Raw genomic sequence first — 16,673 nt, 5'->3', positions numbered from 1 at the left:
TTGGGAGAATGTCATATGGTCAGATGAAACCAAAATAGAACTTTTTGGTAAAACTCAACTCGTCGTGTTTGGAGGACAAAGAATGCTGAGTTGCATCCAAAGAACACCATACCTACTGTGAAGCATGGGGGTGGAAACATCATGCTTTGGGGCTGTTTTTCTGCAAAGGGACCAGGACGACTGATCCGTGTAAAGGAAAGAATGAATAGGGCCATGTATCGTGAGATTTTGAGTGAAAACCTCCTTCCATCAGCGAGGGCATTGAAGATGAAACGTGGCTGGGTCTTTCAGCATGACAATGATCCCAAACACACCGCCCGGGCAATGAAGGAGTGGCTTCGTAAGAAGCATTTCAAGGTCCTGGAGTGGCCTAGCCAGTCTCCAGAGCTCAACCCCATAGAAAATCTTTGGAGGGAGTTGAAAGTCTGTGTTGTCCAGCAACAGCCCCAAAACATCACTGCTCTAGAGGAGATCTGCATGGAGGAATGGGCCAAAATACCAGCAACAGTGTGTGAAAACCTTGTGAAGACTTACAGAAAACGTTTGACCTGTGTCATTGCCAACAAAGAGTATATAACAAAGTATTGAGAAACTTTTGTTATTGACCAAATACTTATTTTCCACCATAATTTGCAAATAAATTCATTAAAAATCCTACAATGTGATTTTCTGGATTTTTTTTTTCTCAATTTGTCTGTCATAGTTGACGTGTACCTATGATGAAAATTACAGGCCTCTCTCATCTTTTTAAGTGGGAGAACTTTCACAATTGGTGGCTGACTAAATAAAAAATGTCCCCATTGTATGTACGTACGGTCACTGTGGGGACAACGTCATCGATGCACTTATTGATGAAGCCAGTGACTGATGTGGTGTACTCCTCAATGCTATCTGAAGAATCCCGGAACATATTCCAGTCTGTGCTAGCAAAACAGTCCTGTAGCTTAACTGTTTGTAGGGGGGGTTAGAGGTTTGAATGAGGAGAGGAGAACCTGGACAGAAGGAGTAGATGGAGACTAAAAGGGGTGAAGGGACAAGGGAAGAGGGAAAGGATAAGAGGGAACATGTATAGAGGTTGGTATTCTTGCAGGACAGTGGGTCCCTTGGACAGTCAGTGGTATTGTGTGTCTGGAAAGAAATCACAGTCTCTTAACTGGGCTTTACCTGAGCTCATTAATGATTATTTTGTAATCAACCAGGTAGCCTAAACAGAGGTTGGCTGTGTTCCTATTTCTTCACATACACACAGCTTGTACCTGGGATACCTGCACTCAACATGTTTACCATGGACTAGGCTTATGGTAGGTCACTCCTAATAACCTGTGCTGTGTTTGTGTAGGTGCAGGACAGGTGGTAGCAGCCTAAATGATGGATGGGGAATTGGAGCCCAAGCCTGGGGTAGTGGAGGGGAGCACAACCCCAGCCACAGAAGAGGAACCCATGGACACAGACATCACTCCCTCCTCAGAGAAAACCACACACCCCACGGGAACCCAGGCTCCCGTCACCACGGTAACAGAGGAATCCTCCAGGGTTCCGGAGAACAATGACAATGATGATGATGTGGTGCTGGTGGAAGAGGCCCCACCTCCCTCAGGGAAACAGCCCCCCACCCCCTCTGCTACTCCCCCTTCCCAAGCTGGCGCACCCGCATCTTACACCCTCACAGACTGCACTGAGCCCCACCCCTCAGAAATAGAAACCATGGCAATAGTAAACACGACAACCGCCACAGCAGCAACAGCTCCCTTCAAAAAACCCAGTCCACCCGCCACTTCATCAGCACCATCCACAGAGCCCATTGTCATTGACGATGAGGAGGATCCCGGGCACAGAGGCTCTTCCTCACTGGCCACAGCCGGAGGCCCCTCCTCTTCGTACAGCGGAGGTATTCTGAGCAGCACGGAGCCGGACTCGGAGATAAAGATCGGCAACGTCACAACGCTGGGGCCCTCTGCCTTAGCCACGGCAGCTACAGCAGCAGAGCCAGTGGCAGAGAGGGACATGAACCTGATGATCACCAGTGTGACGTCGCTGCAAGGTGGGGTGGGGGTCGTGGGGTCGGGTGTAGCGGAGAAGGGCTTGCAGATCAGCAGCACCTTCAGTCTGAACCCTGAGGCCCGGAGCTCTATCAGCACCACCAGGCCCCCGCCCACTTTCAACCCTGGCCGGGTCAGCAACACCTCCACCACTAGCCAGCCTGTACAGAACGGAGACACAGGGACCCACCAGAGGCCTGGTAGTAAACACAAACTCATATGGTTTTAACACTATTGTGCTGAACCATTCTATGCTGGCTTACAGCTTCTTTTCACATTGCACCTGTTACGTTGTTTCTTCAGGTCTGCTAAAGTTTGTTTGTACGTGTTTTTTCTCTCCACAGATTTGTGGATCTCCCAGTCGGCCTCGTTCCCACGGAACCAGAAACAGACGGGGGTGGACTCTCCATCGCCAACCGCCTCTCTGCCCAAACCACCTGGCCCCTCCCCCTCGGGCTCCCAGAACTCCCCTCGCACTGTCAAGGTGACCTGTGCCAATTGTAAGAAGCCTCTGAAGAAAGGCCAGACGGCCTACCAGCGGAAAGGATCCACACACCTGTTCTGTTCCACCACCTGCCTCTCTGCCTTCTCACACAAACCCACCCCCAAGAAGAGCTGCACCATGTGCAAAAAGTAAGAAGTGTCGCTGTGTGTGTGTTGATATATCTAATTTGCTACTTTATTTCTAATGTCTGTGTGTGTTAACGTGTGTCTTCCAGGGACATCACTACAATGAAGGGCACAATCGTGGCCCAGGTGGACTCCAGTGAGTCGTTCCAGGAGTTCTGCAGTACAGGCTGTCTGGGAGCCTACGAGAACAAACAGAACCCACCCAAGTCCTCCCTCAAAACCAAGTGCACTGTCTGCGGCAAGCTCACTGAGGTCAGTGCAACACATTACACCAGGGATGGGCAACTTTGATGGGGGTGGGGGCCACAAAAAATCTGAATTTATCATCAGGGGCCGCAGTTGCTCGCGGGTCTGTTTACCCACATGTGCGTACCACTCCACGACATTGCGAGCAAAACATTTGGGCAGCCCCCCTCTTGACAGCGGAGATAATTTTTTTACGTTTTAGAGTTAATTTTGTGCAATTCTACACATTTTGCCATGGGGGGTAGAGAAAAATGTGCTGTTTTACAGCTAATTTCCTGCAATTCTACAAAGTTTTCCATAGGGTGGAGAGAAATGTTTGCAGGTTTTAATATACATTTACATTTACATTTTAGTCATTTAGCAGACGCTCTTATCCAGAGCGACTTACAGTTAGTGAATACAATTTTTATTTTTTATTTTTTTTATACTGGCCCCCCGTGGGAATCGAACCCACAACCCTGGCGTTGCAAACGCCATGCTCTATCAACTGAGCTACATCCCTGCCGGCCATTCCCTCCCCTACCCTGGACGACGCTGGGCCAATTGTGCGCCGCCCATGAGTCTCCCGGTCACGGCCGGCTGCGACAGAGCCTGGATTCCAACCAGGATCTCTAGTGGCACAGTTAGCACTGCGATGCGGTGCCTTAGACCACTGCGCCACTCAGGAGACGTGAAGAGAATATGATATCTGAGTGAGACTGACTAACAAAATGAATGGGGTCCCCCGGCCGGTAATTCGACCGTGATTACTTAGATTAGGGATGGGCAAATTTGATAGGGGCGTGGGCCACAAAAAATCTGAACTCATTATTAGGGGCTGCAGTGGCTCGCGGCAGGGTTTCCGTTAGCCGGCAATAGCTAACGGAAAAAAATAAGAATTGAAAGCCAATAAATAAACTTGGCGCCGACAAATTGTCCGGGAGAACAAGAAAAAATCCCATTGCGAAATAATGCTTTTTAGCCTATTAATTGATGGAAATACCAATAGATATACCAATACATTTGACTGGTCATGCTTATCGGTCTATAGGTTAATTTGCATAATTTAGTGGAATTAAATTGGCAGTATACAGTATATTAATTATGTAACTTATTTATCACACGCGTTTAGCATACTGATACAGAGCCCTTGAGCAGAAAATCTGTCAGACAGCGCTAGAGCTCCTGCTACAGCATCTCAAACAGTAAATGCATACGCCGCGTTCACGTGCTAGTCGGAACTCGGAAATGTTGTACTTTCTAACTGGTTGAACGCGGCACGTGTAGAACTACAACCAGTTAGCAAGTCGGAAATGTCAGTTTCCTAGTTCCGACTAGCACGTGAACGCGGCAATAGGCAACAGAATATGGTGTAGCCTAAACATATATACAATTATATATATTGTAAAGTGGTTGTCCCACTGGCTATCATAAGGTGAATGCACCAATTTGTAAGTCGCTCTGGATAAGAGCGTCTGCTAAATGACAAAAATGTCAAATCTAAGGTGTCACACACCACTTTGCAATGAGCTGGAGGCTGAATGCATTTAGAAAACTTATACTTACAGTGGGGGAAAAAAGTATTTAGTCAGCCACCAATTGTGCAAGTTCTCCCACTTAAAAAGATGAGAGAGGCCTGTAATTTTCATCATAGGTACACGTCAACTATGACAGACAAAATGAGGGAAAAAAAATCCAGAAAATCACATTGTAGGATTTTTAATGAATTTATTTGCAAATGATGGTGGAAAATAAGTATTTGGTCAATAACAAAAGTTTCTCAATACTTTGTTATATACCCATTGTTGGCAATGACACAGGTCAAACGTTTTCTGTAAGTCTTCACAAGGTTTTCACACAATGTTGCTGGTATTTTGGCCCATTCCTCCATGCAGATCTCCTCTAGAGCAGTGATGTTTTGGGGCTGTCGCTGGGCAACACGGACTTTCAACTCCCTCTAAAGATTTTCTATGGGGTTGAGATCTGGAGACTGGCTAGGCCACTCCAGGACCTTGAAATGCTTCTTACGAAGCCACTCCTTCGTTGCCCGGGCGGTGTGTTTGGGATCATTGTCATGCTGAAAGACCCAGCCACGTTTAATCTTCAATGCCCTTGCTGATGGAAGGAGGTTTTCACTCAAAATCTCACGATACATGGCCCCATTCATTCTTTCCTTTACACGGATCAGTCGTCCTGGTCCCTTTGCAGAAAAACAGCCCCAAAGCATGATGTTTCCACCCCCATGCTTCACAGTAGGTATGGTGTTCTTTGGATGCAACTCAGCATTCTTTGTCCTCCAAACACGACGAGTTGAGTTTTTACCAAAAAGTTCTATTTTGGTTTCATCTGACCATATGACATTCTCCCAATCCTCTTCTGGATCATCCAAATGCACTCTAGCAAACTTCAGATGGGCCTGGACATTACATTTACATTTACGTCATTTAGCAGACGCTCTTATCAGCAGAGCGACTTACAAATTGGTGCATTCACCTTATAGCCAGTGGGATAACCACTTTACAATTATATATATATTTTTTTTTTTTTGGGGGGTGGGGTAGGGGGGGGTAGAAGGATTACTTTATCCTATCCCAGGTGTTCCTTAAAGAGGTGGGGTTTCAAATGTCTCCGGAAGGTGGTGAGTGACTCCGCTGTCCTGGCGTCGTGAGGGAGCCTGTTCCACCATTGGGGTGCCAGAGCAGCGAACAGTTTTGACTGGGCTGAGCGGGAACTGTGCTTCAGCAGAGATAGGGGAGCCAGCAGGCCAGAGGTGGATGAACGCAATGCCCTCGTTTGGGTGTAGGGACTGATCAGAGCCTGAAGGTACGGAGGTGCCGTTCCCCTCACAGCTCCGTAGGCAAGCACCATGGTCTTGTAGCAGATGCGAGCTTCAACTGGAAGCCAGTGTAGTGTGCGGAGGAGCGGGGTGACGTGAAAGAACTTGGGAAGGTTGAACACCAGACGGGCTGCGGCATTCTGGATGAGTTGTAGGGGTTCAATGGCACAGGCAGGGAGCCCAGCCAACAGCGAGTTGCAGTAATCCAGACGGGAGATGACAAGTGCCTGGATTAGGACCTGTGCCGCTTCCTGTGTAAGGCAGGGTCGTACTCTCTGAATGTTGTAGAGCATGAACCTACAGGATTGGGTCACCGCCTTGATGTTAGCGGAGAACGGCAGGGTGTTGTCCAGGGTCACGCCAAGGCTCTTCGCACTCTGGGAGGAGGACACAACGGAGTTGTCAACCGTGATGGCGAGATCATGGAACGGGCAGTCCTTCCCCGGGAGGAAGAGCAGCTCCGTCTTGCCAAGGTTCAGCTTGAGGTGGTGATCCGTCATCCATACTGATATGTCTGCCAGACATGCAGAGATGCGATTCGCCACCTGGTTATCAGAAGGGGGAAAGGAGAAGATTAGTTGTGTGTCGTCTGCGTAGCAATGATAGGAGAGGCCATGTGAGGATATGACAGGGCCAAGTAACTTGGTGTATAGCGAGAATAGGAGAGGGCCTAGAACTGAGCCCTGGGGGACACCAGTGGTGAGAGCACGTGGTGCGGAGACAGCTTCTCGCCACGCCACTTGGTAGGAGCGACCGGTCAGGTAGGACGCAATCCAAGAGTGAGCCGCGCCGGAGATGCCCAGCTCGGAGAGGGTGGAGAGGAGGATCTGATGGTTCACAGTATCAAAGGCAGCAGATAGGTCTAGAAGGACAAGAGCAGAGGAGAGAGAGTTAGCTTTAGCAGTGCGGAGAGCCTCCGTGACACAGAGAAGAGCAGTCTCAGTTGACCAGTCTTTAAACCTGACTGGTTTGGATCAAGAAGGTCATTCTGAGAGAGATAGCAAGAGAGTTGGCTAAAGACGGCACGCTCAATAGTTTGAGAGAAAAGAAAGAAGGGATACTGGTCTGTAGTTGTTTTGAGAAGGGGTGCAACTCTCGCTCTCTTGAAGACGGAAGGGACATATCCAGCGGTCAAGGATGAGTTGATCAGCGAGGTGAGGTAAGGGAGAAGGTCACCGGAGATGGTCTGGAGAAGAGAGGAGGGGATAGGGTCAAGCGGGCAGGTTGTTGGGCGGCCGGCCGTCACAAGTCGCAAGATTTTATCTGGAGAGAGAGGGGAGAAAGAAGTCAAAGCATAGGGTAGGGCAGTGTGAGCAGGACCAGCAGTGTCATTTGACTTAACAAACGAGGATCGGATGTTGTCAACCTTCTTTTCAAAATGGTTGATGAAGTCATCCACAGAGAGGTAGGAGGATTCAGCAGGGAGGAGAAGGTGGCAAAGAGCTTCCTAGGGTTAGAGCCAGATGCTTGGAATTTAGAGTGGTAGAAAGTGGCCTTAGCAGCAGAAACAGATGAAGAAAATGTAGAGAGGAGGGAGTGAAAAGATGCCAGGTCCGCAGGGAGTCTAGTTTTCCTCCATTTCCGCTCGGCTGCCTGGAGCCCTGTTCTGTGAGCTCGCAATGAGTCATCAAGCCACGGAGCTGGAGGGGAGGACCGAGCCTGCCGGGAGGATAGGGGACATAGAGAGTCAAAGGATGCAGAAAGGGAGGAGAGGAGGGTTGAGGAGGCAGAATCAGGAGATTGGAGGGAGAAGGATTGAGCAGAGGGAAGAGATGATAGGATGGAAGAGGAGAGAGTAGCGGGAGAGAGAGAGCGACGGTTGCGACGGCACATTACCATCTGAGTAGGGGCAGAGTGAGGAGTGTTGGAGGAGAGCGAGAGAGAAAAGGATACAAAGTAGTGGTCGGAGACATGGAGGGGAGTTGCAGTGAGATTAGTAGAAGAACAGCATCTAGTAAAGATGAGGTCAAGCGTATTGCCTGCCTTGTGAGTAGGGGGGGATGGTGAGAGGGTGAGGTCAAAAGAGGAGAGGAGTGGAAAGAAGGAGGCAGAGAGAAATGAGTCAAAGGTAGACGTAGGGAGGTTGACGTCCCCCAGAACTGTGAGGGGTGAGCCATCCTCAGGAAAGGAACTTATCAAGGCGTCAAGCTTATTGATGAACTCTCCAAGGGAACCTGGAGGGCGATAGATGACAAGGATATTAAGCTTAAATGGGCTAGTGACTGTGACAGCATGGAATTCAAATGAGGAGATAGACAGATGGGTCAGGGGAAAAATAGAGAATGTCCATTTGGGAGAGATGAGGATTCCTGTGCCACCACCCCACTGACCAGATGCTCTCGGGGTATGCGAGAACACATGGTCAGACGAGGAGAGAGCAGTAGGAGTAGCAGTGTTTTCAGTGGTAATCCATGTTTCCGTCAGCGCCAAGAAGTCGAGGGACTGGAGGGTAGCATAGGCTGAGATGAACTCTGCCTTGTTGGCAGCAGAACGGCAGTTCCAGAGGCTGCCTGAGACCTGGAACTCCACGTGGGTGGTGCGTGCAGGGACCACCAGGTTAGAGAGGTAGCAGCCACGCGGTGTGAGGCGTTTGTATAGCCTGTGCGGAGAGGAGAGAACAGGGATAGACAGAGGCATAGTTGACAGGCTGCAGAAAATGGCTACAATAATGCAAAGGAGATCGGAATGAAATGAACTAAACATCTGGGAAAGGAGAGAGCGGGGCCTCCCTCACCACAACACCCAAATATAACTCTCCCAACTTCCACCTCAGAAACTATAATTGTTGTAAACTACAGCGGTTCAATGTTTTCTAGGAATAGACTAACTTAGTTTATTCAGCTAGCTAACTAGGTACAGTATTCTTCTGTGAAAATTGTCCAGGGCACCTAGTCATAAGACGCCACAGCCAGCTAGCATGCCGGACTCCAACAACACGGTTTAGCACCAATACTCGGCCACAACAAACCACCAGTGTGTCAACACGCCAAGCAGATCGTTCGTGTCCGTGTCTAACGTTGTGGGTTAGTCCCGACAGCTTGAGCGCCTCCGTCGTCAACTTATTCAGCCAGTTAGTTAGCTAGAATAGTTAGCATACTAGCTAGCCATTGCTTTCAGACAAAGAAGAAACCCCTCCTTTCACGGCACGAACACACAGAGAGAGCCAAACTAACGTTAACTAGTCACCCATGTCCCGAATTCCCTGAACGACTCTAGCTACCAATATGTAAAAATAAAACAAATGTAGGTTATGACTTACCCCTAGCAGCTACTGTTAGCTAGCCAAGTGCAAAGCTAGCCACTGAATTGACTCAGCCTGTTCGCGTCTGTTCACTAGGTCGTTCCAGCTATTGTTTACTAGTTGCTATCCAGGTAGCAACAAGCTAGCTAAAGTTCAAGCACAGTAGCCACTTACTACCTAACGTTAACGGTTCAGACAATGAGGTTAGAAAACAGCTGAATGGTAGGCAATTATTGTATGTAATTATTGTAGGCAGCCAGCTGGCGTAATTACAGGCACTCTCAGGCGTGAAACAACTATACCGTTGCTAATAGTTGCCAGTAGCTACCCGCTAGGTAGTGGGTTAGCCAGCTAGCTTCGTGCTTCACCGGGCTAGGCCGAATACAATACTAACCTACAACAATTACATAGAACAACCCACGATAACTACCTACAATACCTAACTACAATACCTAACTACAATCTAAATACATAGTTTAAGCCTTACTCGACAAAGCCCAAACTATGTATAAAGCCAAGCTTACCCGACGACCTCACCCGTGCTCCACACTCCCTAACATGTACTGGCTTAAGCAGGGGGACATGTCTGGCACTGCAGGATTTGAGTCCCTGGCGGCGTAGTGTGTTACTGATGGTAGGCTTTGTTACTTTGGTCCCAGCTCTCTGCAGGTCATTCACTAGGTCCCCCCGTGTGGTTCTGGAATTTTGCTCACCGTTCTTGTGATCATTTTGACCCCACGGGGTGAGATCTTGCGTGGAGCCCCAGATCGAGGGAGATTATCAGTGGTCTTGTATGTCTTCCATTTCCTAATAATTGCTCCCACAGTTGATTTCTTCAAACCAAGCTGCTTACCTATTGCAGATTCAGTCTTCCCAGCCTGGTGCAGGTCTACAATTTTGTTTCTGGTGTCCTTTGACAGCTCTTTGGTCTTGGCCATAGTGGAGTTTGGAGTGTGACTGTTTGAGGTTGTGGACAGATGTGTTTTTATACTGATAACAAGTTCAAACAGGTGCCATTAATACAGGTAACGAGTGGAGGACAGAGGAGCCTCTTAAAGAAGAAGTTACAGGTCTGTGAGAGCCAGAAATCTTGCTTGTTTGTAGGTGACCAAATACTTATTTTCCACCATAATTTGCAAATAAATTCATTAAAAATCCTACAATGTGATTTTCTGGAGAAAAAAAATCTCAATTTGTCTGTCATAGTTGACGTGTACCTATGATGAAAATTACAGGCCTCTCATCTTTTTAAGTGGAAGAACTTGCACAATTGGTGGCTGACTAAATTATTTTTTCCCCCACTGTAATTGTTTGAAACCTGAATGTTATAATACATATTATGAGGCATGTCTTACCGTGCTTCAAAGTAGCCTAACCAAAATCAGACCACATCCTTGGAGGCAATTATTTTATATCAACTTCCTTTCATTGTCCAGTAGCCAAAGGCACAATCCTAGTCATATTAGCAACCAATGCTAGTTGTTGCATATTAGATCTCCCCTATTTCTAAATTTCTAATGGATATTTTCATCTGTCAAATAAAACCGCTCGCATGTGCAGTGCCCTTTTGAAGGTGAGCATTTGCCCACTGAAGTCGGTTACGACGCCGAACTGCAGTCAGGTCAAGACCCTGGTGAGGACGACGAGCATGCAGATGAGCTTCCCTGAGACGGTTTCCGACAGTTTGTGCAGAAATTAATCAGTTGTGCAAACCCACAGTTTCATCAGCTGTCCGGGTGGCTGGTCTCAGACGATCCCGCAGGTGAAGAAGCCGGATGTGGAGGTTCTGGTCTGGTTACATGTGGTCAGCATTTATGAGGCCGGTTGGACGTACTGCCAAATCCTCTAAAAAAAACGTTGGTGGCGGCTTATGGTTGAGAAATTAACATTAAATTCTCTGCCAACAGCTCTGGTGGACATTCCTGCAGCATGCCAATTGCACGCGCCCTCAAAACTTGAGATCTGTGACGTGTTGTGTGACAAAACATTTTAGTGGCCTTTTATTGTCCCCTGCACAAGGTGCACCTGTGTAATGAGCATTCTGTTTAATCGGCTTCTTGATATGCCAAACCTGTCAGGTGGATGGATTATCTTGGCAAAGGAGAAATGCTCACTAACAGGGATGTAAACATATTTGTGCACCACATTTTAGAAAAAAATGAGCTTTTAAAGCGCATGGAACATTTCTGGGATCTTTTATTTCAGCTCATGAAACATGCGACCAACAGTTTACATGTTGCTATTTTGGTTAATGGCCTTGGTGCCCTAGCAGATGGCCTTGGTGCCCTGGCAGATTGGACACCTCTTGAAGGCCAAATGGCCTTGCCCCTAAAATCACGAAATTCCAGGCCTGCCCCTAAGTGAAATGTTGTTTCTCAACCGATACCCCTCCCGTATCTTTACAGACAGATGAACTAGCCAATAGTGGGTTACAGTACACAGCGCTTCACACTGTTTGAGTGGAAGAGAGATGCGTGCTGGCAGCTGAAAATATTTTTTTCTGATCAAGGATAAATAAATAAATAAATACTAGTGTCATAATCGTATTTGGAAAATTCTCCATATCCGTTACGATACCTTTTTACGATACTCGTTTTGTCTGGGTACTCGGCACACCCCTAAGAAAAACTACTGATGCACAACCGAATGTCGAAATTGCACCTTGTGTATTCTACTATTCTAACTCTCAACATTAAGTTGAGACACTGACTGAGTTCCTAAAAATTGAAAATACACTTTTTTTTTCTTTTTTTGTAGGGGGGAAATTGATCCGCGGGCCTAAAAAAGGGGGGCCATCCCTGTCTTAGATCAACAGAAGTGGGTAGGGGTCGATTTGGGACTGAGTATATGAGACGCATTCCACTCGCTCTCCCTCCAACATGGCTGCCGACGGCACAGTTTCTCATCCACTGTGTCTGTCCAGGCCTTGAGCCTGGTGTCCATGGTTACTGCATGGAAAACAGTTGGCATCAAAATGGAGGGTGGTTCCCATCTGACAATGGAACGTTTATAAACAACCACAACAACATCAGCCAGCCACCAGCTAGAATCTCACACCGATCTCACCCCTTGCCAGTGTATTCATTCAATATGATTGAATTTTCACACACATTATTATAAATCATTCTTTCTTTCCTCATAACAGATCCGCCATGAGGTGAGCTTCAAGACGGTCACCCATAAGATATGCAGCGATGCCTGTTTCAACCGTTACCGCATGGCCAACGGGCTCATCGTGAACTGCTGTGAGCAGTGTGGTGAATACCTGCCCAGCCGCGCCACTGCCAACCACTTTCTCATCATCGACGGCAAGCAGAAACGCTTCTGCTGCCAGAACTGTATGCGGGATTACAAGCAGGTAAGAGCTTGTCAGAACTGTATGCGGGATTACAAACAGGTAACAGCCAGTCAGAACAGTATCAGGGATTACAAGTAGGTAACAGTCAGTCAGAACTGTATGCGGGATTACATGCAGGTAACAGCCAGTCATAAGTGTATCAGGGATTACAAGCAGGTAACAGACAGTCAGAAGTGTATCAGGGATTACAAGCAGGTAACAGCTAGAATGTATCAGGGATTACAAGCAGGTAAAAGACAGTCAGAAGTGTATCAGGGATTACAAGCAGGTAACAGCTAGAATGTATCAGGGATTACAAGCAGGTAACAGACAGTAAGAACTATATCAGGGATTACAAGCAGGTAACAGCTAGAATGTGTCAGGGACTACAAGCACATAACAGACAGTCAGAAGTGTATCAGGGATTACAAGCAGGTAACAGCTAGAATGTATCAGGGATTACAAGCAGGTAAAAGACAGTCAGAAGTGTATCAGGGATTACAAGCAGGTAACAGCTAGAATGTATCAGGGATTACAAGCAGGTAACAGACAGTAAGAACTATATCAGGGATTACAAGCAGGTAACAGCTAGAATGTGTCAGGGACTACAAGCACATAACAGACAGTCAGAACTTTATCAGGGATTACAAGCAGGTTAAAAGCCAGGCTGCACCAACCAGCCTTTCCCTGGTGTTCCCTTACGCATCCCGCTGAGAGTGTAACATGATGATGACGCAGTGTTAATTTCGTCAACAAAAATAGTGACTAAAATATTTGTCAAACACCTATTTTTAAGTGGCAATTGACAAGACTATAACTGACTAAATAAAAAAATGCTTTTTCATTTCAGTTTACTCATTTTGGAGAGATTGAGAGCTTTTCAGTGATAAGCACAATTAATATTAGCAGCACAGATGCGCAACGCAGTTCTGTTCAGCAGTGGGAAGGACGCGTCACACCCAGCAAACACAGCCTACATCAGCTGGTGAGCTGCGGGGAAGTAAGCGTTGGAGTGTGGGCAGACAGGCACCGCTCTGGCTCCGCCTCCGATAATACACATCGCGTAGGCGACTCTCTTGCTTCACCTAAGCTAACCAGTCACCACCAGCCTTCAAGTTAGCTACCCTTTGCCTGGTTAAGAAGCTGGCCGCATTTTACATTCATAAAGCATATCGTGAGCCAATTTAACAGCAGTGATCCACTATAAGGATAGCCACTCTAGCTCCGCTCTCATGTCGGTGCTAGCAAACAGGCTAGGTAATGCTAGGTATCAACAGCCAATCCAGTAGTGAGCTTTGATTACTCAATAGCAGCACAATGTCGCGGAGTACGCAACAAAAGTTAAGCTTTTCCCAGCTTTGGTCCCGCCCTGTTCATGCTCCCTCGCCCATGCTCGCATCGCCAAACGGTCCACCCTCCCACTTAGCTTCCCTTCATCCCCCCCGCCCACTTAGCTTCCCTTCATTCCCCCCGCCCACTTAGCTTCCCTTCATTCCCCCCTCCCACTTAGCTTCCCTTCATTGAAAATGAATGGGGCTCCGTTGTTTCATCACCCCCAACATGCTAGATAGATTTCTGCCGTAAAACTAGGCTACTTGCAGACCGGACCATTAACCATTTGTTTAGGCTACACCTTGTTCAGTCATGTTACCTCATTAGCTAGCTATAGCTATCGACCTGGGGCTCGTTCAGCAGGACGGAACGTTTTGAAACGTTCAGATAGAAATATGCTATGTAGAACAAACATGCCTCTCTAATGTGTGAATAAGGAATAACGTCGGCCTAATTCATGGAATTTCTATCTGCAACGTTCGAGAGCGTTTTTCAACTGAGCGTTTTCCTGGTAACATTACCAGTAGCCTAAAAGCAAACATTTGGTGGTACAGGCAGAAGGGAAAAGGGATAGCAAACGATTTATTGACTACATTCCTCTTGTCACTACACTATATCTGACTGGGTAAATAACTTTTTTATTTTGAGTTAATGTGGACCCAGTGACTCAGACATGACTTCAGCCTAGGGACTCGTGACTGGAACTCGAGCACAGGGGACTTGGGACTCGATTCGGACTCAAGGTTTAGTGACTCGACTACATCACCGGGCGAAACAGTCATTAGCTCCCGTTCTTCTTTTGGACATCAATGTGGCTGTGGTGTCTGTGGAACGTTGATAACAATGGCAATGACGCGACCGAGTGATGGAGGTGCAACCTATACTACTTTGCCAATATTTTTCTGCACACTCTGGTGATTGTGCTACTCTTTCTCTCTCTTTTGACTAAAATGTCCCACTGTTTTAGTCAGTTTGACAATAACTACACTAAATCATTATTCAAATGATAAACATATGACTTAAGTATATTTTTGTGAAAATGACTAAGACTAGACTAAATAAAAAAAATTGTGGCAAAGTTAACACTGCGATGACGGCCCAATTCACAAGTTTTGTGTCCCCTTGTGGCAACAGGACACATTGATATTTGTTAACAGTAGTATCTGTCTTGGATGTTATTCATAAAGTTATGTCACATGTCTACAAATACAGTGCCTTCAGAAAGTATTCATACCCCTTGACTTATTCCACATGTTGTTGTGTTACAGCCTGAATACAAAGTGGATTAAATATTTATTTTTCTCTCACCCCTCTACACACAATACCCCATAATGACAAAGTGAAAACATGTTTAATATTCTTTTCGCAAATGTATTGAAGATGAAATACAGAAATATCTCATTTACATAAGTATTCACACCCCTGAGTCAATACTTTGTAGAAGCACCTTTGGCAGTGATTACAGCTGTGAGTCTTGCCACACCTGGATTGTGCAACATTTGCCCATTTATTATTTTCAGAATTCTTCAAGCTCTGTCAAATTGGTTGTTGATCATTGCTAGACAACCATTTTCAGGTTTTGCCATATAGTTTCAAGTAGATTTAAGAGTCAATTCTCTAACCCGGCCACTCAGGAACATTCACTGTATTAGTGGTAAACAACACCAGTGTAGATTTTACATTGTGTTTTAGGTTATTGTCCTGCTGAAAGGTGAATTCATCTCCCAGTGTCTGGTGGAAAGCAGACTAAACCAGATTTTCCTCTAGGATTTTGCCTGTGCAGAGCTCCATTTAGTTTATTTTTTATCCTGAAAAACTCTCCAGTCCTTAACAATTACAAGCATACCCATAACATGATGCAGCCACCACTATGCTTGAAAATATGGAGAGTGGTACTCAGTAATGTGTTGTATTGGATTTGCCCCAAACATAACACTTTGTATTCAGGACAAAAAGTGAATTGCTTTGCCACATTTATTTGCAGTATTACTTTAGTGCGTTGTTGCAAACGATGTTGTTGATCCATCATCAGTTTTCTCTTATCACAGCCATTAAACTCTGTAACTGTTTTAAAGTCACAATTGCCCTCATGGTGAAATCCCTGAGAGGTTTCCTTCCTCTCCAGCAACAGAGTTAGGAAGGACGCCTGCATCTTTATACTGACTGGGTGTATTGATACACCATCCAATGTGTAATGAATAACTTCACCATGCTCAAAGGTATATTCAATGTCAGCTTTTTTTTTTACTCATCTACCAATATGTGCCCTTCTTTGCAAGGCATTGGAAAATCTCCCTGGTCTTTGTGGTTGAATCTGTGTTTGAAATTCACTGCTCGACTGAGAGACCTTACAGATAATTGTATGTGTTCAAAAATCATGTTAAACACTATTATTGCACACAGAGTGAGTCCATGCAACTTATTATGTGGCTTGTTAAGTTAATTATTACTCCTGAATGTATTTATTATTGCCATAACAAAGGGGTTGAATACTTAGATTTCAGCTTTTCACTTTTAATTAATTTGTAAAAATTCCCCCCCAAAATATGACACTTTGACATTATGGGGTATTGTGTGTAGGCTAGTGACAAACAAATCTCAATTTAATCAATTTTAAATTCAGGCTGTAACACAACAAAATGTGGAAAAAGTCAAGGGGTATGAATACTTTCTGAAGGCAATGTATTTGTATTCCCTTATTCCTCTAGCCCCACTCTAAGATGACGACGTGTACTGGCTGTAGTGCCATGGTCAGGTCTAGTGAAGTCACTCACTGTATCGGGGCCAGCGGCACCATGGAACCATACTGCTCCACAGCCTGCATGAACAAGACCAAGATTGCCAGCGCCTCTACCACTGTCCTCAGTTAGTATTTGTTTATACCTCACCATCAGTGCATCACTGTCCTCAATTTTCACTTTATTACTTGGATTATAGTTTCACTTTCTGAATTGAACCCCGTCTCACACATTTACATTTTAGTAATTTAGCAAACACTCTTATCCAGAGCGACTTACAGGAGCAATTAGGGTT

At 46.1% G+C, this 16,673-nt stretch overlaps 1 protein-coding gene across 1 annotated transcript in view; it reads left to right on the top strand.

Moving 5' to 3' along the window:
- LOC121536897 (zinc finger MYM-type protein 2-like) overlaps window positions 1-16,673 on the top strand; it is a 53,020-nt gene that overhangs the window by 24,712 nt on the left and 11,635 nt on the right. Inside the window, exons 2-6 of the mRNA XM_041844532.2 lie at window positions 1,340-2,239; window positions 2,384-2,672; window positions 2,759-2,921; window positions 12,117-12,329; window positions 16,349-16,505. Of these exons, the coding sequence (XP_041700466.2) occupies window positions 1,366-2,239; window positions 2,384-2,672; window positions 2,759-2,921; window positions 12,117-12,329; window positions 16,349-16,505 (1,696 nt within the window). The 5' untranslated portion in view covers window positions 1,340-1,365. The remainder of the gene's footprint in view (window positions 1-1,339; window positions 2,240-2,383; window positions 2,673-2,758; window positions 2,922-12,116; window positions 12,330-16,348; window positions 16,506-16,673) is intronic.

The sequence above is a fragment of the Coregonus clupeaformis genome, chromosome 23, assembly GCF_020615455.1.
Source record: "Coregonus clupeaformis isolate EN_2021a chromosome 23, ASM2061545v1, whole genome shotgun sequence".
NCBI classification, from domain to species: domain Eukaryota; kingdom Metazoa; phylum Chordata; class Actinopteri; order Salmoniformes; family Salmonidae; genus Coregonus; species Coregonus clupeaformis.
The sequence above is the reverse complement of the archived record's forward strand: the minus strand, read 5'-3'. Positions and strand labels throughout refer to the sequence as shown.